The sequence below is a fragment of the Neovison vison genome, chromosome 3 (assembly GCF_020171115.1).
Source record: "Neovison vison isolate M4711 chromosome 3, ASM_NN_V1, whole genome shotgun sequence".
NCBI classification, from domain to species: Eukaryota; Metazoa; Chordata; class Mammalia; order Carnivora; family Mustelidae; genus Neogale; species Neogale vison.
In genome coordinates this window covers 26,904,308-26,932,112 of record NC_058093.1, presented here as the reverse complement: position 1 = coordinate 26,932,112, position 27,805 = coordinate 26,904,308, and the positions used below count along the sequence as shown (strand labels likewise).

At 47.3% G+C, this 27,805-nt stretch overlaps 1 protein-coding gene across 1 annotated transcript in view; it reads left to right on the top strand.

Moving 5' to 3' along the window:
• Window positions 1–27,805, top strand: part of MARCHF4 (membrane associated ring-CH-type finger 4) — a 108,167-nt gene that overhangs the window by 73,047 nt on the left and 7,315 nt on the right. The window contains exons 2-3 of the mRNA XM_044240839.1: window positions 8,902–9,057; window positions 14,304–14,496. Of these exons, the coding sequence (XP_044096774.1) occupies window positions 8,902–9,057; window positions 14,304–14,496 (349 nt within the window). The remainder of the gene's footprint in view (window positions 1–8,901; window positions 9,058–14,303; window positions 14,497–27,805) is intronic.

Below are 27,805 nucleotides of genomic sequence, written 5' to 3'. Positions count from 1 at the left end.
AAATAGGTACATTTGTCTTATACCAGTTAAATTAGAAGTGGAAAAGCATTGCAGGAATAAAATAATTATCATGAAAATGAAAAACCATGGTTTGGAGGGTTGGGTTTGGGTCTGTGTGTTTTCCTTGTCTCTTTCTGAAATTCTTTTTTGGAACTGATGAACAGGAAGGCTGGAGATTTTTTTCATGAAGAGGGAGACAGATTACACGTGTGTGTGTGTGTGTGTGTGTGTGTGTGTGAGAAAGTAAGCTGCTGATGTGAGAGCAGAACTAGAAATAATTATGTGGTTTATCGGATTTAGTGTAGATAACTACAGCTCATTAAGGCCTTAAATCTTTTTTTTTTCCTACTTAGTAATAGAGTTCTTTCTTTTTAAAATCAAATTATCTTGCAACAATTATGGATTTCCTTGCGCATGTGTTGACACACTGTTAGTCTCCAGAAGCTGAGGTTTGGCTCTGGCGCCGCTGCATGTGGAAGTGAGCTGGGAACGGGGCAAGCTACATGCTCTGGTTGGGAGACAGAGTGAGAAGATGGGCCTGAAAGGGCTCCAGGCAGAAAACAAAGATCTACCTAGACACTGCCTGGCACAATATGCAGAGAATTCAGAATTGCCTATCTGTGTATAATAATGGATTCTAGGGCCATGGGGATCTCTGAAGTCATCTTGCCTGCCTCCATAGATAAGGGGAAGCTTGCTTTATCACAGTTCAGGGCAGAGGAGTCACACTCTCTCCTATTCATCTCTCGACCACAGCCTTTGATGGTAAGAAGGTCTTCATGATAGGTCATTTCTCTTGATCCTAATACCAGGATCCATTGGCCTCTAGTAGGTCTCTGGAATCAAGAGATGGTTGCCTGGCCTCCTGCAAAAAGAAAATGCCTGAAATCTTCCAGGTTTTCCTTTAAGGCACTGGCCCCACTGTGCTCCTGTTTTGTCGCTGTTCTCCCCAGCCCTCCCCCACCAATCCAGATCACGGCTACATAAATAGTTGGCCAACATCATGGACCAGTTTGGTTGCTTCTGTACAGATGACAGGATGTGTTATTGATGAGCCTTTCTGTTAGTTGATCCTCCAAATATGTGGAGTGTGGGGAATGGTACAAAACATTTCTTTCCCTACCAAGTCAACTATCCATCCTATCCAATGTCCATCCAAGAATGGCCATTGGGGAGTCCCTCCTTTCTTTGGTATTCCTCCCTTTTCCTATCCACACTTGCTCCTTATTCTTCGCCACTATCCCAATGAACTACTTCTACTCTTATGTCCATTCTTCCCCCAACCAAGGACACATGGCTTCTGGGTCTACCCTGGAGGGGAAATTCTGATTTTAAGGCCTTAGGTCCTCTGTGTCTGCCCAGTGGAGCATCGTAAGGTAATTGTAACTTTCCTTATTAATCTAGACCGCATCTCAGAGAAAACTTTAATCTATTACTCTGCTTACAAAGATCTCTCTTAATTTTGACTTAAGCAGTATCAGATGGGGAGGCTCTGCCAGGGGCTGGAGTGTGAGGAGGAAGTGAGGGGGAGGTTAGCCTGACCTCCCCACTACCACGTCAATTACTACCCAGTGAACACTGCCTGAAATTGACTTCTGAGGAAAGGGGAAAAGGGGACAAGGATTTCTGCTTTTGTGTTTACATGTTTATGGGGGGAGCCCACAAGGTCAGCTGTCTGTTGGGAGCTGGAAAAGTAAGGATCTGATGAACAGGCTGCTGGAGGCAGGAGAAGAGGAGACGAGCTAGTGACACTAGAGCGCCAGAGATGTGGTGGGTATAGCTTGATGGACAGAACTGGTTTCAGAGCCTTCCTCTGCCTTTCTCTTGAGCAAGGAACAGCCTCTTTGAGTGGGTTTCTGTATCTGTAAAACAGGAGAAGTAATCATTAGCCTCATTTGGTTATTGAGGTAGTAGGTGGTAGAATGTCAATGAAAGCACCTTGTTAGAATTGTAAAGTGTTTATAACATTAGGCTTATTAATAGGAGAATGTTACTTAAAAGGGGAAGAGAAAAAGTAAGGAAATTGACCAACGTTGGAAGTAGGTGTGAAGGTGGGCTTAGAGAGAAGGAGCTCTGCTATAACCCCTCTGATAACCCCTTACATGAGAGCCAGCATTTGCCGAGAGTTTACCATGTGCCAGGCGCGGTGCTAAATATATTTCCTTACTCCCCCAGTCTCACAGATGGGGGAGGAGGGTAGGAATAGAAAGGACCCTCCATGCTGCCGGCAATCATACCTTATTACTCCAGTCTCATCACTCTTAAACTCCCCCAGATGGACTATTTGATACCGATTCTCAGACCTCCAACACCACCTCCCCCACCTTCACTCTCCGCCCATGACTTTGTTTCATATTATTTAATGAATAAATCAAGGAAAACTTGCCAGATCTATGTTTAGTTCTCAGTTCTCATCCAACTTGACCCATCAGCAGCCTTTGACAAGGCCGAAGGCCCCTTTTTTGGAAGCATGCTGTCTTCTTGTTTCGCTGTTGGAACACACATGTTCCACACATCGTGGAAATCTGTGAATGGAGAAACCACTGGAGTGTTCCTTTCTCATCTCACTGACCTTCCCTCCCAGTCCCTTCTCCTAGTGCTTTCCCATCTCCCAAGTTCTGACATGTTGGCGTCCTCCAGGGATCAGCCATGGTATCCCACTCTACCCCTACCCACACTTGCTCCTTTGGTGATTTCACCCAGGCTCATGGCCTTAAATACCGTCTGTATGTCAACGACTCTCAGATTGATGTCTTGAACCTGGACTGCTCTCCTTAACTCTAGACTAGGATCTATTGCAGTCTCTGATGCCTATTTAACAGGCATCTCGAAGTTGACATGTCCAAAACTCAGCTTCCAGTCTGCCCTCTAAAACCTGTTCTACCCTCAATCTTTCCCATCTCAAATGAGAGCAATTCGCCATCCTCCTCATGGCTCAGGTCAAAACCAGCGTCATTCTTGTTTTCCTTCCTCTCATCCACCCATCTAATCCATCAGCAAATCGTGTTCTTTGCATCTTCAAAATGTATCTAGAAATGGACCACTTTGCAGAACTCTCGCTGCATCCATACAGGTCCAAAACACCATCATCACCCATCCGGATGCCTGCAACAGCCTCCTGTCTTTCTCCTTGGCTCTTCTGTCTAGTCTGTTTTCAAGACGGCAGCCAAAGGGATCCTGTCAAACATGGTCAGGTCACATTATTCTCCTCAAAATGCTCATGATTTCCTAACTCATTCACAGTAAGGGCCAAGTCCCTAAAATGGCCCACAAGCCTCTCCTGATTTGTCCCTCATCCTTCATCCTTATTATATCTCTGAACTCATCTCCATTCCTCTTTCCCTCACTCACTTTACCCCCAGACACTTAAGCCTCTTTGGTGTCCCTACAACAAGCCTGGCATGCTTCTGTCTCAGGACCTGTGCACTGAAATATTCAGCCCCCAGATATCCGCATGGTTTGTACCCTGACCTTCCAGTCTTCGTACAAATGTCCCCATTTGGTGAGGCCTTTCATAGCCACCCTATTTAGAATCACACCCTGCCCCTTCCTGGTATTCTATTTTCCTTTCCTCTGCTAATTTTTCTCCATAGCACATGATAGCATCTTAGGTACTTATAGTCTTTTTATATTTTTTTATTGTCTGCCTCTCTCTACTAGACAATTTTGGTCAGTTCCATTCACTGCTGTATCCTTGTCACCTAGAAGAAAACCTGGAACATACTAGATGAATATCTGATGAATAAGGAATGACCGAATGAGGCCCAGAGAGGTTAAGCAACTTTCTCAGGGTCACACAGATTGTAAGAGCCTGGATATTCCCGAAACTTCCTAAGATTAGAGTCCAAGCTTTTAACCACCACCTGAGTGTCAGAAGAGGAAGATGCCCCCAGGCTGCACCCCAGGCTAGGGTTCCTGTTGTCTCCTTTGTTTGGATCTTCTGGAGCTGCAAACTGCAGCAGGGCTGGAGTCTTTGCGTCACTAGACCGTATTTGTTTCCTTCTGCTCCGTGGCAGGAATGCCCGGTGCCCGTGTGGGTGGCAAGGGAAATCTTGGCTCACCTGCCACTACCATGGCAACCAGGTAACCTAAGGACTCCAGAAGTGAGCCCTTTCAGATTGAGACAGGGAAGAATTGAAGCAAGCCGGAAACAAACAGAAAGAAACCTGTGAATGGAGAAACCACTGGAGTCTTGCACCTGCAGCTTTCTGTGTCATTGGCAGCGAGGAGAATCCGTCCTGTTCTCTTCCCCACCCACCAGCTCAGCCGCCGCCAAGGGCTGCGGATCAGCTTGTCCTGCCTCCTGCCTCTAGCATGACCCCACTTCACCTCCAAGAGGCCCGTGTTCTTCTGCTCAGCATCCCCAGGGAAGGGAAGAGTCCTGCCCTCCACCCCCAGGGCTCTCAGCATCGCCCTCATGACACAGAGGACAGTCCTGGGCCGTGAGCTGGCAGATCTGTGTTGTGACCCCTTACCCATGTCATAGGGGCGGACTCCCCTCTCTCGGGAGCTCCGTTGAACTTTACCGAAGGCATGGCTCCCTCCTCCCCTATTTGCCAGTAGGGAATAAAATAGAGCTGTAGTAGGAAGAAAACTATGAGGTCCTCATGGAAACGTGAGTTACAATTGTAAAACTCGCCCAGAAGGATTTACAGTGCCAGGCGCTGTCTCCAGCACTTCTGTGGGCGTGACCACACTCGAGCCTTACAGCCACCCTCGGAGGGGGCAAGAGTTGCCTGCCGCAGAAAGATAAAGAAGCCTCAGAGAGCGTGAGGGACGTGCCCAAGTTTGCGCAGCTGGTGAGCATGAAGAGGCATTCAAAGCTAAGGAGTCCTTCTCCGAAAACCATGCTCCTCATTCCTCCCCCACACACTGATCCTTGGAGGCTGGGGGCTTCGAGAAGACCCGAGTTTTCTTGCCTTAGCCATTCCCTGGGCCCTAGAGCCCCGAGCAGATCATTCAGGAGTGTCTGGTGCCCTTTGCAATTAACAATCCTCTTTGATGAGTGGCGTTTGCGGAGCTCGGCAGACAAGATGGTAAAATAAATAAATAAATAAATAAATAAAATGTAAAATAAAAATTACCCCCAAAAAGATGGTAATGATCGCCCCAGCCCAAGGGCTTGAGCCTCAGGAGCTGGGCCAGGGGTGGGGGGGCCCATGCTCTGCCCCACCCTGGGGCCCCTCCCATCAGCACACACTCCAGACTGTGCACCTGTGACGTGCTGGGCTCTGCGGGACACACAGGAGCAGCCCGAATCCTAGAAGACAAGTGCCAGGTTCTGGGATCGGTGCAGGAAGAAGAGACAGATGTGCAGCTAGCAGGCATGAGAAACTTGGCGGAGGGGCTGGGGGGGCGGAGGGTGCAGGCAGGGATGTGGGAGGGATGGGGGTGGGACAGAGGGCCCAGGAGGGATGAACAGAGTGGAACGGTAAAACACTTGGTGTCCTGTGTCAGAAAGACCAGGCTTCCCGTTCTGGCCACGCCACCGGCCAGCTAAGTGACCCGCAGCTGATCATTGAACCTTCCTCTTCCTGGCCTCAGAGATGTTCACCACTTCCGTTTCCCGGCTCCAACACTCCAGCTTTTAACGGAATTGCCTGCAGAGCTCATCTTCATGAAGTCTAACCTGATCCGTCGGGCCGCTGGCTCAGTTCCACTTCTCCTGCTCTTGAAGGCGCACAGGCCTGACCCGTCAAAGACAGAAAAGCGTCCACGTTAAGGCCTCCTACAAGCCTTAAACATAAAGAAAATTATGGCCCTTCTCCCAAATGTACATAAAAATATACTAGATCATAAAATACAAAACTTATGTAAATGCCAAGGTTAAAATAACATCTTTCCAGATTTACTATTTTTTTGCCCAAATCCTGGATTGCTTCCTTCATCAGAGTGAAACTTTTCCAACAGTTTTGGTGTCCTTGCTTTCTAATCTTTGTAGCACCTGAAACGAGTTCCTATTCTATCTTCTTCGTTGTCTGGGTCTGGAGGACGAGGAGCCCCCAGGGAGACAGCACCTGTTTGGCCTCTGGGCCCCATAGCCAGGCACTGGGACCAGGCCAGGTCATGCTGTCCCTGTCCCTACATAGTGTGTGGGGGTCCGGGGCCCCCTGTGAGCGCTGGTGGTGCGGTCGCCCTTCCTGAGTCATGTCAGAGAGCCCAGGTCTTGTCATCAGTTGTGCAGAGCCAACAGCCCTTTCTGCCCTGTCTCTCCGCTGCCGCTTGGAAGCAAGGAGTGCAGCCTTCTCTGTCACTTGGCGGCATTGCCAGGGACCGGAAGTCATGTCTCTTACTTCATTGGCAATTTGACATGGCTGCTTAACAACCCGATTAATCAAACCCAGCTCATCCTGTTAGAATTAATGAGCCCAGGAAAGGCTGCCATGAATAATGAGGGCTTTTGCCCCTCCCCCAGCACCTCTCTCTGCTCACTCCCTCCTAGTTCTTTCTCCTAGTTACACAGCAACTGCTCACTACCCAGTGCCCTTAGACCTGGAAGGCTGTGGCGGGTGCCCAGCAGTGTGGGCATCTCCTCCCTCTTCTACTCTCCTAGGCACCATGGCTGTTCACCAGGTGCCAGAACTGGCCATGTCCTCAGGAAGCAATACCTCCTGTTCATCAAAGAGATAGGAATGTATTTTGCCATCAACACAGCAAAGAGGATCTGCTTCAGGCACCGCACTAGGTGCTAAGGATGGAAAGTTAGATAAGCTATTGTCCCTGTAAGCGATCATGGTGCAGGAACCCAGAGAGAAACGGGAGAAGTGCTACAACAGTGGGTATGAGAAGGGCGGGAGCTACAGTGAAGGAGGCTTGTCAATACTGGAGGAGTGGAGCGGGGAACTGGGAAGGGTTTTCAGAGTTGAGGCACGCTGAGCATTTCTGCTACCAAGTTCATTTACGGCATGTACATACGCTGAGTGCTGGCCACTGAGCAAGGTGCGGGGGTCTCGAAGTCCACAAATGGACATGGTTCCCATTCTCATGGAGCAGACATCTCATCCCCATTCTTCAGGGCAGTGCAGGGAACCTGAGCAGACACCTGATTAATTTTTTCATTTACTCATTCAAACACAGATGTTGTTGAGGGCCCTCAGGGAGTCGGGTAAGGCATGGAGGGGATAGGGTCCAAAGATGAACCACCCCTGATCCCTGACTTCCAGAGTTTCTCTGAACATTAGAGAGGCATACTCACAAGTCCTTATAAGGATGTGCTCAGTGCTCTAACAGGTATATACCCAAGGCACTCTACAAAAGGTGCTTAGAGATCAAAGCACTGAGCTCAACCTGCAGAAGACTCAACCTGGGGCGACTCCCTGTAGGAGGTGGCATTGGAACTATGGTGAAGACGAGAAGCAGTTTAACAGACAGACCAATATAAGAATATTCTAGACCTCATCCAGGCCAAGGTGTTGTCTTTGAGTGACAGGGGGTGAATTGGAAGGGAAAGATGATTCTATGCATCTTTGGGGGAAACAACTGGTTCTGCAGTCTATGGCAAAGAACATGATTCAATATGTTTTATAGGTCAAGTGCTTCTGTGCTTGCTTATCCAAAACTGGGAGCAAGATGTGGTTTCTTGAATGATGGAATCTCCAGATTAGCAGGGACACGGTTTAAGTGACCAAATTGCAAACACACCAATGCAGGGCTCAGGACCATCTTCTGGGTCCTTTGGCAGGAGAGAGATGGAAGGGCTGGGTCCAGAATAAATGAGGTGTGGGTGGGCAGGTGGGTATAGGAAGTAAGGAGAAAGGGAACCCTGGAGTAAGTCAGAAGAAAGCCCAGGTTGGGGGAGGTGGGTGGGCCCAGCTGCTTAAATCTCTAGGAAAGTAAATGAAGGAGTTGAGTCGGTTGGATTTAGCAAGCAGAAACTATGGACTCTGAGCTGGGAGGGGGAATGACAACACAGAGGGAGAGAAGGGAAAGGGAGGGGAAAGAGAAAGGAAAGGGGTTGTGGAGGCTCATGGAGGCACTTCAGGCCACCATGTCAGGTCTGGCAGGAAGCCAAAGCCCACCAGCTTCAGTCATGGTCATGGACATGTTGTCACAGGGTATACAGGAGGCTCAGCCCATCTCTGTGATCCACTCACGCCATCTAGCTGGGCCGGGTCCTCTGCCTCTCTGCTTCCAGACCTGCCCAGAATAGGCTTCGCATCCACTCCCAGCCATGCCCCAAGTTCACGCCTGCAGCGATACACATCCCACCTCTTAGGTACCTGGGTTCATCCCTGTCCCCACCTGCCAAGCTTTTGCCAACCAGGGACGCAGGGCAGGAGACTTCACAGAGGGACGGGGGTCTCCATGTGCTGGCCTGCAGGGGAGTACAAAGTTTCCAAACTTGGACCAAATCATGCTCACAATATATTTAGAAGACCTGCTTTTGTTGTTGACATTTCACTATTGAGAGACTTTACATAAAAATTGTCACCCAGATTCCCACGTGTACAGTGGGATGGAGCTAATGGTGGTTGTCCCTTTAACTTGGGGTCTGGGCCTTAGATTGGCCCCAGTCCCTACTAGCTGCCTTGTGTCACTTGCATGGTCTTTCTGGCTCTGAGAGCATCTGAGTTTGAGACCCCTTTTCAGAGAAGTCCATCAGGCTGATAGGGGGCTTTGGATGGCAAAGGGCTTCCATAAAAATCGACCCACTCATTTCACAGGCACCCTAGGACTTGGGCAGCACCCAATGGGAGCCAAGGCACCAAAATGCTAGTTGAGTGCTCTGAGGCTGCCTGACTCCCCTGTTCCCCGTGGATTCTGGTGCTTCCCACCAAAGCCAGTGACCAGTTTAAGTGGTGTTGTCTGTCCTACCTCAGTGGCCCAAACCACCACTCCAGCGGCCACCCACCTGCCAGACTTCAGATCCAGAACTCACCACCTTCTGCCTTTCTCCTGCAGGGGGAGCTGCTGAGCCCGTGCCGCTGTGATGGCTCCGTCAAGTGCACGCACCAGCCCTGCCTCATCAAGTGGATCAGCGAGCGGGGCTGCTGGAGCTGCGAGCTGTGCTACTACAAGTACCACGTCATTGCCATAAGCACAAAAAATCCTCTGCAGGTATGACTGGGGTGGGAGAATGGTTTCTCTAGCGTGGAGAAAAGGAACAAGATGGGCTAGTTGGGCACGATTGCCGTGGCCTGCGGGCAGATGGGATGAGAGAGATCTTGTGTTTTCTCCTCAGCCTTAGCAAGAAGAGAAAGGGATGGGGCAGAGACAGAGGAAGGTTTAGAAGGAAAGAGGTGTGGAGAAGTGGATGGTAGACAGGATCAGTGAGCTAAGGGATGGATGGATGAGTGGATGGATGGATGGATGGATGGACGGATGGGTATAAAGGTGAGTGGACAGATAGATGGTGGATGGATGGATGGATAGACGGAAAGAAGGATGGATGGATGGATGGGTGGATGGATGATGGATGGATGGATGGATGGGTGGATGGATGGATGGGTATAAAGGTGAGTGGACCGATAGATGGTGGATGGATAGATGGATAGATGGAAAGAAGGATGGATGGATGGATGGGTGGATGGATGTTGGATGGGTGGATGGATGATGGATGGATGGATGGATGGATGGGTGGATGGATGGATGGATGGATGCGTGGATGGGTGGATGGATGGATGGATGGGTGGATGGATGATGGATGGATGGATGGATGGGTGGATGGATGGATGGATGGGTGGATGGATGGGTGGATGGGTGGATGGATGGGTGGATGGAAGGAAGCGTGGGGAGGCAGAGAGGAAAATAAAAGAAAGAGGGCAGATGAGAGTAGGATGAAAAAAGATGAAGGGTGAGAGGTGTGGGAGAAAGACTGAGGAAAGCTAAGAGAGGAAAAAGCAGAAATAAGGAGCAGACTCAGTGACCCATCCCAGACTTTAAGGTGCATCCAGTTCACCTGGAATCTTGCTAAAATGCAGACTGTGACTCAGGAGTCCAGGGCTGGGCCTTAGAGTCTGTGTTTCTAATAACCTCTGGGTGATGCTGATGCTGTTGGCCCACAGACCACACTCCTTGTGACGGGGGCCAGAGAAAAATGGAGAAGAGACAGGAGAGGGAGGCAGCGAGAAACAGAATGGAAGGAAGAAGGAAAAGGAGGGACTGAGAAGGGGCTACCATCAGGGGCAAGGGAAGAGCGGCCAGGCTGAGGTGGGGTCTGTCACACGGATTCCAGGGATTGGGACAGGGCTGCACCCCCATCCTCCCCCACCCTCGGGCCCTACCCTGACACAGCCCTCATCCCCCACGCGGCTGGTGGGCCCTACTCCACCTCGTAAATCCTCCAAACCCAAGGGCTTTCCCTGCGCGGTGCACCCGCATATAGAGAGCACTTCACTTCTGAAAATACCTGCACCTATGCGGGGTCAGCTGATCGGGTTGCCCCATAATCAATGAGCTGTTTCGCTCCTCCTGTCCTTAGGGGGAGGGAAAGAGTGGATTCTGCCGGCCTAGGAGGGCGAGGGTGTGGTGTGACTGTAGGGCTGGGGGCTTCCTGTGCAGGAGCAGCTGGAAGCCTGGAGCTAGGAATGAGTGTGCTCGCGCGCGTGTGTGTGTGCGTGCGCGCGTGAGCGTGTGTGTCCACGCTAGAACATGCCTGTGGGCCAGCAGGGGGCGTCACTTCTGGAAGGAGGCCTTAAAACTCCCAGGCACCTCAGAGGAAGGGTCAGAATGAGAGGGGCCTCTCCAGGTGCTGGTCCCAACTTCGGTCATTCATTTCAAATCTCCAAGTGTCTTCAAGTAGCAGGTTGTGAGACTGCTGATTCCATGACCTCTGGGCTGCGTTCGCTCTCTTCGCAGCTCTTTCGAGACTTGGAAAAGGGTCAGAGTCTGGATCTGCAGGCCCATGCCAAAATAACCCCTTGGCTCATAAACAGGCACCAGATCTTGACTCATAAAATGAAAAGGGATCATCCCCCCATTCCCGGGAGTAAAAAAAAAGAAAGAAAAGAAGAAAAGGTTATTCTGATCTCTTCAGTATGGTGAGCAAATGGCCGTGTTGACAACACTGATTCATGAATTTAAGTGACTAACATGCCTTTCGCTGTGAGTTTCTAAGCCCTGGGGACTCCCTCTGATTCTGTTGCTCCTGGAAATGCATGATGTGTGCTCAGTAACTGCCACTGCACTTTTCCAGATAGCGCCCGAAGAAGGAAGTAGTTTGGCCTAGTGGCAGTGTTGTGTGGTTGTGGTCCAGATTGTCCCAGCTGTGTGTCCTGGGCTTCTCGGGCCCAGGCAAGAGTAGGATGGCTGCTGTGGAGCAGCTTGAGCTCCTACAGCCAGCGGAAGCACCTACCATCAGGGACGCAACAGGGGGCCCCTCCTGCAAGCGAGAGGCTCCATGGGGGAGTCGGGGGTCATGGGGGGAGGGCACCAGGGCGACAAGCCTCTGCTGTCAGAGCGGGGGCTCTTCGCCCACGTCTCAGATCCTCCAACACGCGGGCCAAGCCCCATCCAAAGTTGTGAGGAATAGCGCTCGTCATGGCACATTATCTCAGTGACAATCCGCAAGTTTCTGTTTCTAGCAGAAAAGCCATGGAGAAAGAAATCTCGGGTTGGCCTCGGGGCTTTCTGGCTGCTCCTCACCCTCTCTCTGCTACAACTGAACTATAGTGATATTAACAAGCGTTTAGTTAGTGCTCCCTGGGGGCGAGTCACTCTAAGTCTTCACATGTATTATCTCATTTAATACCGAAAACAACCTAGAGCTGTGGGCACTGTTCTTCCCAATTCACAGATGACACAGTGGAGGGACAATTTGCTCACAGTTACCTTGACAGGTGGTAGTTACCTTCGGTGCATAGGCGTGGCTTGGCTGAGTGCATTCGGGAATGTCCCACCTGGAGAAACAAAAAAAAAAGGAATACCCCATCTGGACATGCGTCACTGTATTTTCGCTCAAACATACTGAAGAGTGGAAATGACAGCTGCTCGTCCCCTTCAAGGAATTCTTTCATTCAACCTCACAGTACTCTAGGGAGTGAGAAGGACCAGTTATTTCTGTTTTTATGAAAGGGAAAACTGACAGCCCTTATGACTTACTGACTTCTCCTAGGTGACAATTTTTGTAAGCTGCAATAGAGCTCAGCCAGAATGGGGTCCTGACCCCTTCCTTGCTCCATGCCCCTTCCTGGGGTCGAAGGAAACAGCCGGTCCTGGTGCTGCAGTGCAGGGGGGATACTGGGACCGGAACCTCCTTAGGAATACTGGGATCATGATACTGGGATCAGAACCTTGTTAGGAATGAAGCCCCCGTGTTGGGGGTAGCAGAGTCTCTGGAGCTCTTCTCCCCTTCCCAGCCTCCCTTGGAGGTCTCAGAACTGTCTTGTTCTCTCTCGCTCTTTGCAGCTCTGTTCCCCACTCCTTTCCTAGAGGTTCCCATGGGACAGACAGGAAGAGAGCCTGTCTATAGCACCCCACCCTGTTCCCTTCTCGACATGCTTCAGACCGTAGTTAGCAACTGAGGTTCTAGAGTTCATTGGGGGACCAGGCATTAGGGTGGCTTTAGAGACTAAGACACTTTCTGTGCCTCTATATTTGGGGGTTTTGAAGTCTGGAGCAGGAGAAAGTGAAGGTTATTGATGACTCAGTGGTCACACCAAAAAGCTCCATCAGGAACCCTCTTCACAGACAGAGAGGCAGGCTCTGGAGGAAGCATTTGTGGTCTAGTATTTGAGAGGAGTCTGTAGGTTCAGTCCACCTTCTGGAAAATTCCCTTGCTCTGTGTAGACCCAGGCTGGAGGAAGCAGTGGAAAATTGAAAGGCCTGATTACCTGTAGTAGGATGCTATCTGTACAATTAAAGGTAAAGGCTGATGTCCTACATCTAGAACAGCAAATGAAATGTATTCCAATGGTTACCATTCCTTAGGAGCTGCTGGTCAGTCCTCCTGGAGCCAGAATAAGTGCTTGCATCCATGCCATTTAGTGTGGAAGAAGGACTCGCTGTTGATAGATGGAATGTTGTCTGGTTTTTCTGGGGAGTTCAGGGTGAAACGCCTGCTGGGGGAATTCTCTGTGCTTTACACAAATCCCAACAATCACAAGATGGTACTGCACTCCAGTCTCCCAAATGGAATCCTGTTACTTCCCTGCTTAAAACTATTCCGTAGCATCCTATTTACTCATGGGACACAGCCAAAATTCTGTGCATATTCTTCAAGATTCTACATGGTCTTCTCTTCTTATTTTTCCAGCTGTCTTACCCCACACTCCCTTTTGCTCTCTCTGCTCCACCCTTTCTAGTCTTCTTCCAGGTTTCCATACTCACTATATATATATTTTTTTCCACCACTGGGCCTTTGCACATGCTTTCTCCTCTGCCTAGAGCACCCTTCCCTTCTCTCTTTGCCTGAACTCCTCCTCAACTCAAGCATTGCTTCTTCTGACAAGTCGAATCTGCCTATCAAAGGCTCCCATAGTTCTGTGTACCTCCATCACTTATGCCTGATGAACTATAGCTGTAAATACATTATTTGATCATCTGTGTTCCCTAGACTATAAATTCTATGAGGACAGAAATCTTACATGTTTTTGCTTACTGCTTTATCTCTAGCACCTAGCAGAGTACATATTTGTTGAGTGAGAGCATGAATAAATTCCAAACTAAAATCCAACTCCAGGCACATTTAGGCCTATGCTACTGAGGCCAGCCATAGAATCACAGAATTTCAGAGTTAAAGCCCACCCACACCCCAGCCTTCAATCTGTCCATCAATACTCCTGTTAGCATAGTGCTTTTTCTGTTAAAAAATGAAATCTCAGCGTTCACAGATAGTAAAGTATACTGTTTTTCTTCTCTCTCCCCCATATCCTGTGTCCTCTCCTTGTCTGTTGAATTGGTAATCGCTAGCATTTATATTAAATGACATGCCAGGTGTTGTTGTAGAAAATAAGTTAAAAAAAAAAAAAAAGACCTGTGCCCTATTAGTGTGAAAATAAACACTGTTGCTCTGAAAAGAATATTCTGGGCCCCGGAATATCACCCTCACTGGCCTATACTTTCACTTTGTCTGCATCATAATCAATCATAAAGGCCTTCCTTCCCAGCCACGGCTGCCCAGAACCCCCTCCCTACAATAACTTCTGACCGTTTGGTGTGATACCAGTTTCCTCCATATTGAAAGGGGAACATAAAACTCAGAATGTTGGAACAATAACCATTGTGTTCCAAGTTAAAAAGCCTTGTATTAAATTCAAAACCTGAGGTAAGAGGTTGTGACAGCAGAAGGAAGAGGGATGGAAATGGGGTGGAAATGGGGTAGGAACATCCAAGCAACAGCTAACCCGTCTTTGTCTTCTTTGCAGTGGCAGGCCATCTCTCTGACGGTCATTGAGAAGGTTCAGATTGCAGCTGCCATCTTGGGTTCCCTCTTCCTCATCGCCAGTATCTCTTGGCTTATCTGGTCAACCTTCAGTCCCTCAGCAAAATGGCAACGCCAAGACCTCCTCTTCCAGATCTGCTATGGGATGTATGGATTCATGGATGTGGTGTGCATAGGTGGGTCTGGGGGCTTGTCTCTATGGGAAGTGGGGAGCCATAAGCTGGTGAGCTAGACAAATGTCTCAGGATTCCTCCCTCTGAAATGTTGAAGCACAAGGCTTGAGAGCTGTAAGCTCGGTAGGAGCCAACACTTTAGATTAGAGGTGTCAGTGGGGTGGGGGAGGAGGCAAACCAAAGAGGAAGATCTAAATCTTTCCAAAGCAAATCTGTTCTTGCCCAGTTAAAGATGAGGATAAGGAGGCTTGCCTCTAAGGAGAAGGGAAAGGTCAGTTGGTCAGTCTGTCTGCCTCAAACAGAATGTGGAAGGTCTCCTCTCTGTTGTGTTCTCCATGGCTGCCAAGCCGTGACAAGGGATGACTATACATTTAATCCATTCACGTCCCAGCAAAATGCCCAGAAACAGCCATCATGATACTGGCTCCTCCCCCCTTTTCTTCAGCTTTCCATGAGCCAATTATAATGCCCCAGATGTCTCTAGTCTGGTGGTTTTCAAACTGTATATAGTCCCAATGTTTCACACACAGCTTCAGGAACCAGTTTCGGAGTGGGCAATGGAACACAGTGCAGACAGGCTCCGAATCTTCACCCTTGCTTCACCTTGAGTTTTGGTACTTTTATCCACTTACATACGTTTCTGTTCTAAATAACTCTTCAGTATTTGAGAAAAAAAGTTGGAAACTCTCCACTTTAATTCCTGCCTGTTCCCTTACACCAGTCCCAAATCTGTGTTCCTTCCTCTTCTACTAAGTTAGGTTGATTGGTAGAGGCCGGGGTCTTTTTGTTCTTCCACACAAATGCTTTTGGTTTTCAACTCTGGAGCTGTCATTCCAGTGACTGAGGTCCTGGTTTTCTCTCAGGGACATGAAGCACTGGTCATTCAGCCTAACCTGGAAGTCTCAGGTTGTCCCCTAGGCCATGGTGCTGATAGCATTGAAGTTCCACAGTTGTGTTCTCTGGGCTTTGGTTTGTATATTGTATCAAATATGCTACACTGCTCTGTTTGGCAGGAAAACATCTATTAGCTAGAATTTGGCTGGGAGGATGCTATGTGAGTTTCTTTGGGTTCTTTAATATCAGAGTCAGAGAGGCCTGGAGACTCGCATGCTGCTTATAGCAGCCAGAGACCAGTGATGCTGGCACTTGGATACTTGTCTTAGCATCTCGCTCCCTCTCTCTGCTAGCTAAACCAATATATCCACCCTGAGTTCAACCACCTTTTAAAAAGCATCCTTTTATGGCACCTGGACAGACGGTCCAGGTTTGGAGGACTGTGGAAGAGAGGACTGTGAATGGGGAGACATTTGACTTTGAGCATTTCTAATTTAGTTCCCACTCCACCAAAATCCGTTCCTACCCCACTGAGGCATGGGTGGTGGCTGCCAGAAACCAGGTGTGTCTCCATATGGAAGTGTACGGCTCTGGCATGAAGAAGGGCAGTAGCGGAGGGCCTGGAGGAGCCTCTCCAGCTGCCCTTCATTCTCCTTCAGGCAGGCTTTTGACTGGTCCTGATGTGTGCTTCGACAAGGCTTGCTTTCCTGTCGTGTGTGTATTAGTCAGCTTTGGCTGCAGTAATAGGCAACTCCAGCACTGCAGTGCCTCACAACAATAGGCATTTATTTCCTGTGGCTAGGCCTGCATGATTGCTGTGGCTCAGCTGCCCTTGGCTCGGCTTGGCTTCTGACTAAGTATTGGGTTCCCACCTGCTCTGAGTGGTTCCTTGTGCTGGGGTCCAGGCTAAAGGGGCAGGGACTGCTGGGGTATACCCTTCTAGCTAGGTACAAGAGCACAAGAGGACTGGTGGAAATTTGCAGGGCCTCTCGAAGCTTCTGCTCAATACTGGTTTACTGTCCCCTCCACAGCCCATGGACCAAAGCAAGTCACCAAAGAGCCCAACATCAGTGTGGGGGTGGGTGAGGGAAGCCATATTCCTCTTCCCCTGAAGGAAACATGGGAGGGAAAGAGGAGCATAAATGCCACCTGCCATGCAGGGCTTCATAGATTTGAAGACTGAGATGAGTGAATGTAGAAGAGATCATGGGATCAACCCGTACAACTCCTGTTTTGAAGTTGAGAGAACTGGGACTCAGAGAAATGAAGTGATCTTCTCAGGATTGCCCAGCTGGGAATAGAAGCAAGGTCTCCTGATTGCCAGTTCACTGTTCTTTCCGTTATCTTCTTGCATCAGACAGCAGGAGTCTTCAGTGTCCCTTATGGAACATATGCAGATGCTACCTGCAACTTTGATGCACCTGAACCCACTTACAGGAAAACCCCTCACAAACCAGCCTGCTCCCTGTGGGTCCGAGCCACCTAGCACCCCTGCTTGGGCCTTCCTGGCACCCTGGTCTCTCCTGCTCATAGTATCTCCCTCTGAGTAAGACTCCATAGAACCATCTCGTCCTCTTGGCTTCTCTACATCTGCCTCCCTCCAACCCATTTCTTTTCCATTTTTTAAATAATTCTTTTATTTTTTATAATCATATAATGTATTATTAGTCCCAGGGGTACAGGTCTGTGAATCGCCAGGTTTACACACTTCACAGCACTCAAATAGCACATACCCTCCCTAATGTCCATAACCACACCACCCTCTCCCCACTCCCCTCCCCACAGCAACCCTCAGTTTGTTTTGTGAAATTAAGAGTCTCTTATGGTTTGTCTCCCTCCCTCCAAACCATTTCTATCTCTCAAATTCTTTCTCTTCTTTCTCTTCATATATATATATGGCACTCAATCACCCAATTTCTGGAGGAAGGACAGTGAGCTAAATATTGAGAGTTTTTATTTCTTCCAAGCTTTCAGGAAAACATAATTTCCCAGGATACAAAGCCACACCATGATCTGTCCATTCTTCCCTGACAAGCCAGTGGCTGCCTGGAGATAGCCATTGGACAAAAGGGGGATGCATAGGGATCATAAGGGCTTTGAGTTCCATCCCAAAGTGGTCAGATATATTTACATTTAGACTAGCTCACCTTTAAAGAGTTTAGACTATGCTATCATTTTGTTGATTATAAGTGGAGCTAATTCAGTTGTCAGACCATTTCCCCAGGGGCAATAATTTTCTTCCCATTTTTTTAGATGAGGAAACTGATACTGAAGGATTTGTCTTAGGCTGACTCAGGCAGCAGAGCAGGACTCTCATTTCAGTGTTTTTCTAGGCGAGGTTGTCCATAGGAGAAAATTCTAGGAGACAAAATCAAAAAGAGAATAATATATGATCTAAAGAAGAGAGCAAAAGATGGTGGACAGTAATTAAAATGCACAAACAGATTCTTGTGATGGTTGCATTGATGATGATTTTGATATTGGTGATGATAATCAGTAGTGATGTTGGTGGTTTCAAGGATAAAGTTTAGGTACCAGTCACTTACCTCTCTTCTGTAGTGTTCTGGCCAGTTGGGGGAAAATACTCAGTGCTACCTAAGTGGTTATAAAGTATCAGCCCCTTAGGGGTTCGCTGGTAAGGTTAGTCAGGTGGAGCCTGGAATGTCCACCAGCAGTGTATTTATTTTTAGGCTCAACTAGACACTTAGACTCACAGAACTACTGGAGAGTACACTTGGCACTAGATTCACTTAGGGGAATTTAGGACAGGAGCCACAGCCTCCACAAGGCAGTTTCAGCTTACTTCTGCATGTGAGTCCTTGCTGCACTTCATATACTAGTCCAGAGCTCATCTCTCAGTGCTCAGATAATAGCTCAGGAAGAAGGAGATGATAGCCACAATACCACCTTGACATAATTTCCCCACAAAAGTCAGATGCAGTTACCAGTGTCCTTGTACTCAGGGACACCCAAACTACAGCCTCCTACCAGGAATTCATAGTAAAGCAGCCACCAATCAGGGGTTACCTCCACCCTAGGGAATGTTGTAACACAGCTGACGCTCCATCTTCCTCAGAATTCCAGGGAAACAAGCCAGAATGGCAACACAGGGTCTAGTTTGTTTTGAGAGAAGGAGCAACTATGCCTTCATCTCTATCCTACCACCTCCTGCCTCTACCCATGAATCTTGACTTCTTGACACACAAACCTGTTTCACTGAACCAATACAAGACAGAGTAGCTAGAACGTGGAAGGAGACTGGGTAGGTAAACCAGAAGGAAGCAAAATGTGGTCTTCTTAGTGCACAAAAATGAACAACATGGACAAGAGAGTCACAGGGCAGCACCTCTATTACTATAAAGGGGGTCATTAATTCTAAAATTCAGTCAATTGGCTTATTCCTATGGGAAAAGTGACATTTCCCATCCAGAGCTCCTAAGAAAGTAGAAGAAGGTGATGTGACAGAGTGGACAGTGGAAGAGATGATTCCTTACCAGAAAGTAGATGAAGTGATAATGGGAGAGGTGAGTATTCTCAAGAAATGTTGGTTGAAAAAAAAGTTGAATGAAAAACTCCATACCCATAGATCCAAGGTCCTTGGATGGATGGAGCAATTCAGTACTTGGATAGAAATTTACCATCCGAAGAGGGAAAATGAGTTTAGTCCTAGGAAAATGAGTGCTAGCTCCAAAGGCTGAGTAAGAAAGGAATAGGACCATCTGTTAAAATGAGTCTTTGGACTTTCTCTGTTTTTTAGACACCAAGAACAGTTTGTCTATTCCCTAAGACTGTTAAATGGCCTCAGAGAGTAAAGAATCTGAGTAAACATGAAATCTATAGCTTTAAGTAATCCTTAAAAATAGACTTAGCTTTGATCAGAGCAGTCTTCTAAGGGAAGACTCATAAGAGTGGAAAGGACATAAAGAGACACTCCATTGAGCGCCAACACCAGCTGAGCAGATATTCTCTGCCATGATGCCAAGAGAATGCAGAGCATGGGACATGGTCACCTTGCTGCCCATGAAACCACATTGGCTCCATCCATGGCTATGTCTACCTGGCTGACCTCCAGGGAAGGGCCATTGGTTCTCACCAAAGAATTTTGCCTAGGATGGGTGCCAGGAAGGTCTGGGTTCTCTGTTGGTTGCAGCTTGGGTCCAGAGTTGTGGACAAGGCCTCTAGACTTAGTTATATCAGAAGGCTGTCCATTCTGGGAGACAAAGCTGGCCCTACAGATTAAACGTCTCTTGAGTAAAGTCCTAATTTCTAGACCAATCCATGTCACTGTGAAGACTAAAACTAAGTTACTGTGGACAGAACAAACCACCAAACCCCTGAAAGGGCAGAGAAGAACCGAGAAAGGTCACAATCTCCCTAAAAGATGAGCAGGGTAAGTATTATGATCCATATTTAACAGGTGAGAAAAGGCTTAACGTAATTGTGCTCCAGATCACATAGCTAAACAAATGACAGAGCTGAGAATTAGACCAAAAATCTTGGACTCCAAGTCCAGGGCACTTTCTACTGCATATTTTATCTCTGACTGCTCTGTGAAATTGTAAATGCAGAGCTTGGATGGGGAGGCAGGTTGAAGGGAAATTGTTCCGGTAATACCTTGACCCATAGGGTAATGACTAAGCAATAAGAAATTTAGTGAGCCCTAGCTGCTCCTGTCCTTTATTCAGGGTCTTGGAGTTTCATCATTGTTGCACTTCCCTTTTGATCAGTGCTATTCTGACACCAAATGAGTGAGAGGATTAAGAAATTGAGGTGAGGAGCACCTGGGTGTCTCAGTCAGTTAAGCAACTGCCTTCGGCTCAGGTCATGATCAGGGTCCTGGGATGGAGCCCATGTCAGGCTCCCTGCTCAGCAGGGAGTCTGCTTCTCCCTCTCCTTCTGTGCTCTCTCTTTCTTTCTCTAATAAATAAATACATTCTTTATAAAAAAGAAATTGAGGTGAAATTTGGATGGTTTGTCTCCTTGTGAGACACTCTGGTGGAAGGAACTTAGGGCAGGGGAAGCTACATCTCTTGGTTAACATGAACTTAGGGAACCCATTCATGACTAAAAAATATTTATTGAAAGGGCACTCCCAATAAGATAGTCACTTGCTCTCAAGGATCTTATATTTCACTGGGAAGGCAGACAAGTTAATCATTTATCATTTATGAGTCAGAAGATCCTCAGGATGGTCATATTCATTCACTCAGTAGCATTTCCTAGTCAAATGTTTTGTTCCAGAAACTAGGGAACTTTAATAAAGTAATGAATGAGACACAGTCTTTGCCCTCAAGGAGCTGCCAGTCTACAAATAAAGTACAGCACAGTGGCAGCCACTATAACATACAGAGAAATATGGAACAGAACAGAGAACAATTAACTCCCTTTTGGAGGGGTCCAGCAAGGCTTTTTGAAGGAAGGAACTCTATCCTTCAGCTATTTTTCAAAAGATAGGGCAAAGTTTGTCCAGAAAAGAGGAAAAGAACATTCCAAGCAGAAAGACTAGCATGTATAGAGGCACAGAGACTTGAGAGAACCAGGGACCCTTGGGAGACTTTGGGCAGGTGTGTATGGCTCAGTGTCAAGAGCCAGAGTGGGAAGGTGTGTAATGGGCTATAGGGATGTGGAGGTTGGCAGAAGCCAAATCCCACAGTGTCACGAATCATGGGCTAAGCAGCTCAGACTTCACCCTGTTGGTGATAGGGAGGCATTGATAAGATTTTACACTGGGAAGAAGTGTGGTCAGATATATGTGTGCTTTAAAGAGATAACTCAGGCAATGGTGGGGAGGATGAACCAGAGCTGGAAAGACTAGAGGTAGGGAGGGACCAGTGGGAAAATGCTTGTAAAAGTCTGAGCAAAAGGGAAAGAAGTGCAAAACAGCACAGTGGGAAGAAGTGTATGGCATGACCTTGAGAAGCACTTAGGATGTGGATGAAGTAAGACTGTGTGAACTTCTCTGAAGCAAGTCGGAACCCTAGGGTCTGGCTTGAATGGGGATACCACAGCTGAGCACGAGAATGGGGTTGGTGATGGGAGAAGCAAAGGGGAACCAAAGGTAAGTCTTTGGCAAAAGCATCAAATGAAAAGCATCACAAGCCTAAAATCCAGGCAGTGAGGTAAGAGGCAGTTCCTAACCAAAGAGTTTGCAGTAGAAGATAAGCAAGAGACAGGGAGTACATTATGGGCTGCAAAGAAGGGAAGGCATTGCCAGGAAGGAGTCTCTGTAGGAGTAGAAAGAAGGAAAGGGCATTTTACGGCTTCCTGTTGATAGAGGAAGATTTGAGGGCACTGGACCAGTTCTGAAGAGGATTAGTGACTAATGGGAAGAGGGGGGAGGAAAGTAAGGAAAGGTTTCTGTAGGCAGTTGGATAATAAAACTGTAGGAAGTTAGATAATAAAACATGGGTTTAGGGGTCAACAATGAGGTGGGTAAAGCTGTGGGTTTTGACAAGACAACTTAGAAGGAGCATTCAGAGAGTAGGTGGATAAGGATAGAGACCTGGAGAACATTATACACTGAAGAGATGGATGCTGATAATGAGAAAAAAGGGAGGGAAGGAGTCACAAAAGCCAGGGTGGTGGCTCTCTGGAGCAGCAGGAGTGTGCTACCTAAGGGTCTGGACCCCATGTTGCTCAGTTTCTTACTAACCTTGGGACCTTGAGTGATTTGTGTAACCACTCTCTGGTTCCCTTCTCTCATCTGTGAAAGAGGCTAATAATACCATCTTCAGAGCATTGCTGAGAGGACTGAATACAATGGCATTTGGGAAGGAGCAGGCATCATAAATATCAGTGACCAGGCTGGGGGGCACTTGATCTGGATAGATTCCCCTTGGAGTAGGCACTCATTAAAGGTTTGTGGAAACTGTTAAAACTAGAAACCAGTCACAGCCTAGAGAGCCTGACCCCCTGCCCTCACATAATTGAGAGTCTGCTGTTATATGGAGCAGTGCCTCTTCTTGAAGGCTTTTAGTTCCCTCACCCATGTCCCTTCAATGAGAAGATCTGATTACATAGAATGTCCTCCTGCCACCTGGCTCCTCTTCCGTCACCTCTAACGACGCTGTCTGCCCCAGCAGAAAAGCTGACAGAGTCTCCCAGCAAACAAATGGGACAGTCTCTGCTCCAGTGGGTCAAGTTATTAGGATTTAACAAGAGCAAATTAATTAAGGTCTTTGGCACCAAAAACATTTTTTTTCACTCCACAGACTCAAGAGATTGGCCACCAAAAAGTCAAATCTGCAAAAATGAGGACCTCATCCTTATCATGTTTATTTTTTCACTTGTGAGTGGGATGTGGTCAGGGAGAAGAAGGAGAGCACTTCTGAGATTGTTCCAAATCTTTAAAACAGTGGAATATAATAATTTGCAAAATTATAGAAAATCTTTTGTTAAAGCTTCTTCTGTCTGCTGTTCATTGAAGTTCTTACCTATAATTTAGAGATACTTGGTGTCTGCCCTCTGAGATAAAGGAATTCAAATTCTAATCTATAGTAAATGGGCAAAGGGTGAGGGTGGCAGGACCACAAAAACATGATTTTTCAAACTTAATTTTTTTAAATTTTATTTATTTATTTGACACAGAGAGAGAGAGATCACAAATAGGCAGAGAGGCAGGCAGAGAGAGAGAGGAGGAAGCAGGCTCCCTGCTGAGCAGAGAATCTGATGAGGGGCTTGATCCCAGGACCCTGAGATCATGACCTGAGCCAAAGGCAGAGGCTTAACCCACTGAGCCACCCAGGCACCCCCAAACTTAATTTTAATTCACTAATTGAAAAACAGCTGGTAGAAATATTCCTTCTTTTCTTCTTTCCCTTGGGTTAGAAATGACCCCATCTGTCAAACCTTTTAATTCCCTAATTAATAAACTGAAAATATAGAGAAGACAGCCTGGTACCCCCCCCAAAGAGACTTGAAAGTAGAAAATCTAGGTCTGAAGACTAGATTCTTCATGACTTCTGTGACCTTGGGCAAGTTGCTTCTTCCTATTATAATTCAGTTAAGTCATCTATAAAATGAGACGGTTGAACCTGATAACTTGCAGGGTACTTCTAGGTCTGACATTTGAGGATTTTGAAGTCACTTCCACGATAAGAAGATGTCATAATTCTCAGAGGTCAACCACCATGGTGGTGGGGGGATTCCCAATCATGTTTGGCTAGACCAAAAAACTGATAAGCCTCAGCCATGTAAATGGGCAAGATGATGTTCAGTCTCAGTTCCATTAAATGTATATGGCTTCTCCAACTCTCCAGATTAACTATTAACTCATATTCCACCCACCCCCTGCCTTCCCTGACCGGGGCTTCCTATGCAAGGCCCCTTCTCTTCACTGCTGAGCTGCTAACTGCTCGGTAAATGCAGATGACTGATTTAGAAGCAGACACACCAAATGAGCCCTGTCCCCGTCAAAGGAGACCTCTTGGGAAGCAATTCATTTACTCCAGTGTGCCAATGGGGCTCAAAATAGTGTAGGGACACCTCTTAGGAACTGTCTTCAGTGCCTATAGTACAGTCATGGGAACAGCTTCAGGAGTGGCATGTCTGTCTGTTGACAGTGGGTCTATGACTAGGGAAAAAACCCTAATTTGGTAATACAGTTCAGGGATGACATGAAACATGCCAGTGAACCCAAAGCTGCTTTTCTCTGTGACCTCTACTCTAGCACATGTATTTTAGAGTAACTCCAACAGATATATATATAATTTCAGTGGTTAATACAGTAGAAGTTCCTGATCAGTGGGAAGTTCTCCTCCACAGAGAGACTCAGGGACCCAGGCTCCTTTCATTTTGTGACTACTGTCCCCTAGGCTTTTGAATCTTTAATTTCCAGTGAATCGAAATTAAAATCAAGAATGGATAAAACACAAACACACACACACACACACACACACACACACACACCACACACACTTTCCCCCTCAATACCCATTCTTCAACCTTGGCCTGACTCATGCTCACATGTAGTCTTGGTCACCCTGCTCCCCATGGGTACAAAGTGCTGAAACGTCATTCGTTCTCTGTGGCAACTCTGGACTAAGGAAGAGAAGAGTTGGGTTTTGGTGGACAGACAGTCATGTCTGTCACAGGCTATGTCTTTGAGAAATTTCCAGAGAAACTCTGCACTAGGACAGCCTAAGAAAGAATACCCAGTTCCAAGGGTAGTCTTTTTTTTTTTTTTTTAGATTTTATTTATTTATTTGACACAGAGAGAGAGAGAGGGAGAGAGAGAGAGAGAGAGAAAATACATGGAGAGGAAGAGGGAGAAGCAGGCTCCCCACTGAGCAGGGAGACCAATGTGGGGCTTGATCTCAGGACCATGAGATCATGACCTGAGCTGAAGGCAGATGCTTAACCAACTGAGCCACCCAGGCACCTCTCAGGGGTAGTCTTTTAAAATCCTGGGATTTTTGAACTATTTTTAATTATAGAATTCTGGCACATTTGCTTAAATAAACTACTTTTGTAACTTTAACATAACTTCTTTAAGATGAAGTCATATTTTTTCATAATATGATGACAAAATAATAATTAAAATTTACTATTCATTATGTACCAAATGTTAAAAGTGTTTTATGTGCATTATCTTATTTACTTCCTATGAACTTATATGTAGGTATTATTAAAATGCCCATTTTCCTGATAAAAATAATTAAGACTAAGAGGTAAATCAACCAAGGTCATACAACTAGAACCTAATTTCATCTGATTTCAAAGCCAATATCCTTAACCACTCTAACACGGTAACACATTTTGTAAATGCATAACACAAAAGACATCTTATTGTGAACTGAAATAGAAATTGTATACTCATACATAGAGACTATAAAAAATTATCTCCACAGCTTCTCTCTCAGGGAGCCCACGACCTGGAACATAGAGGAGGAAGGAGTCCAGACACATGGCACCATTCTGTTTCAAGATGAACCCAAGTTTATGTCCCATTACATGTACAAGCTTTGTGTCTTTGAACAACACCTAAGGCTCTCTGAGCTCAGTTTCCTCTTCTGTCGAGTGGAGATAATACCACCTACCTACGGGGATTTCTGTGAGATGTAGACTATATTTGCAAAGCCCTTTTAGCGTGACAAAACATGGTAAGCATTCCATAAGTACTGACTATCATCGCCATCACCATCATCACCATGACCTTCATCACCATCATCCAGAGTGGCTGAGAAATGCAATTCTGTCTGTATCTTTCCAGATAGTGATAGCTCTGAGCTTTTAGATAACGCCCACAGAAAAAAATCCATAGTTTCTTGGGACATAGCTTCACACACACACACACACACACACACTTCCAGGAATGGATTTCTCACTTATACCAATGCAGGGATATTTGGGGCCCCAGAAATATTTTTCTTCCCTACCCAGTCCTACTGAGTTGGGCTCATTCATTTCAAGGAGTCTCAGCACTTTTATGATTTTCCTGCTAAGGTCTTCTCAAGGGTCTCTGCAATGCCTTGAGTGGGATTGAGATGGTCCTGGCTCTGATGTGCTTAGAGGAATCCTGTCCAGCTTTATCAAGGTCAACCAGTCCAGCAAGAACCCTGCTGGGAAGAAAATTCTAATAGAAGGGACCGCCAAGGGGACAGCCCCTCCCTGGACATGGATGAGGCATCAATAGGCTAGAAACACAAAGGGGAGGTAGTTTTGCTTCACTCACATTGAAATCTTTCACTGGGTCTTTATTGCTGAAAGAGTAACTCAAACTAAGACCCAAAGCATGTGGGTCAAGGTCAGCCTGCCCAAAGGAGGGCTGTGGATCCACATCTCGCCACTTCCTCAGAGGGGCTCCCAGGAGCCCAGCCTAGCTACACTTGTGAGGAGCACAAAGTTATGACCATGGAGAATGGCAGATGCCATCTCATGACAGCACCTCCTAGCCCCTGGCCCCCCAGCACTAGCCAGTTAGATTGATTTCTTTTCCACACTTGCTTGATAAGTTCTTCAGTGAAGGTTCTGACAGGACCAAACCCTCAAGGGGTTGCATCGGGAAGTTGAGCTTGGCAGTGGTGGGGCTTCAGGGTGAAGTCTTGCCCTGCAGCCGTGGGACAGCGGGGGACTCTGCAGGTGGGGAGCACCCCTCCCCTGGCACTGTGGAAGGCTCTTCGTGGTGGGAGAGGAGCCAGGAGTGGAGGCTAGTCACCGCATCTGCAGAATCAGCTGGCCCCTAGCACTGCTCTCAGCTCCAGCATCTTACTCATGTATAAACAATGACTCAGACTGAGGACTGGGAAGGGCAGTTAGGAGTCGGAAGAACAGGTGTTTGCACTTGGGAGCCGGGTTGGCTATAAAGGAGGAGGAAAAGCTACCAGTGGGCTTTTTCTGGCCTGTAATTTCCACCCCCACAACAATCAGTATCACATGGCTTGGGCTGGCTTGGGCATAGACCCAAGCAAGAGCACACAGGACTCATTACCTCTTTTTAATCTCCGAACAGCCCCGTAAGCAAGGAGGTATCAGTCCCATTACTGAAGAGCCTGGGGCTTGGGAAGAGGAAGTGACTTGCCCAAATCCCTAGGGCTAGTACGTGGCAGAAACTCTGAATGTCCGCTGTGTGAGGTGACTTTGAACTGTGCGACCCAAAGTCTTCTGGGTCTAGAAGGGAAGTATCTATTTCTTTAGCTGTCTCATGTTTCCATGTCTGTCTCATCTGGAACTAGAGCATTTAAAAAAAATTACCTATAGCTCTTGGGGGGCCAGACTGGCTTAGTGGGTTGAGCACCTTGAATCTTGGTTTCAGCTTGGGTCATGATCCCAGGATGGTGAGATCAGGCCCCGCACTGGGCTCCATGCTCAGTGGGGAGTCTGCCTGGAATTTTCTCTCCCTTTCCCCCTTTGGCCCTCCCCTCCCCTTGTGCTCTCTCTCCCCCAAAAAATAAATAAAACTTTTTAAAAAATTACATTCAGCTCGGGCACCTGGGTGGCTCAGTTGTTAACCGTCTTCCTTCAGCTCAGGTCATGATCCCAGGGTCCAGGGATCAAAGCCCACATCAGGCTACCTGCTCAGCGGGAAGCCTGCTTCTCCCTCTCCCACTCCCCCTGCTTGTGTTCCCTCTCCTGCTGTGTCTCTCTCTTTCAAATAAATACATAGAAAATCTTTTTTAAAAAATTACATATAGGGGTGCCTGGGTGGCTCAGTGGGTTAAAGCCTCTGCTTTCAGCTAAAGTTGAGAAGCACTGTTGTACAGTTGTCTGTAACTTTTTTCCCACCAAAATCAGAATACCAGCAGGGCAGAAGGAGCGGGAAGGAGGATTTGGGCATTGCTGAGGGGACAAGAGTCTTCTCTGCAGACTTCTCAGTTAGCCTTTGCCTGTTAACTCCATATGTGATAAGAACCAGTTCTTTTGTTCCATCACAGGTGCTCAGAGAAGCACATAGTAGGTACTCAGGAAATATCTTAATAGAATTAAATGGTATCTCACTGCTTTGGACACAGCTAGAGCCATTGGCCAATATTCAGCATGG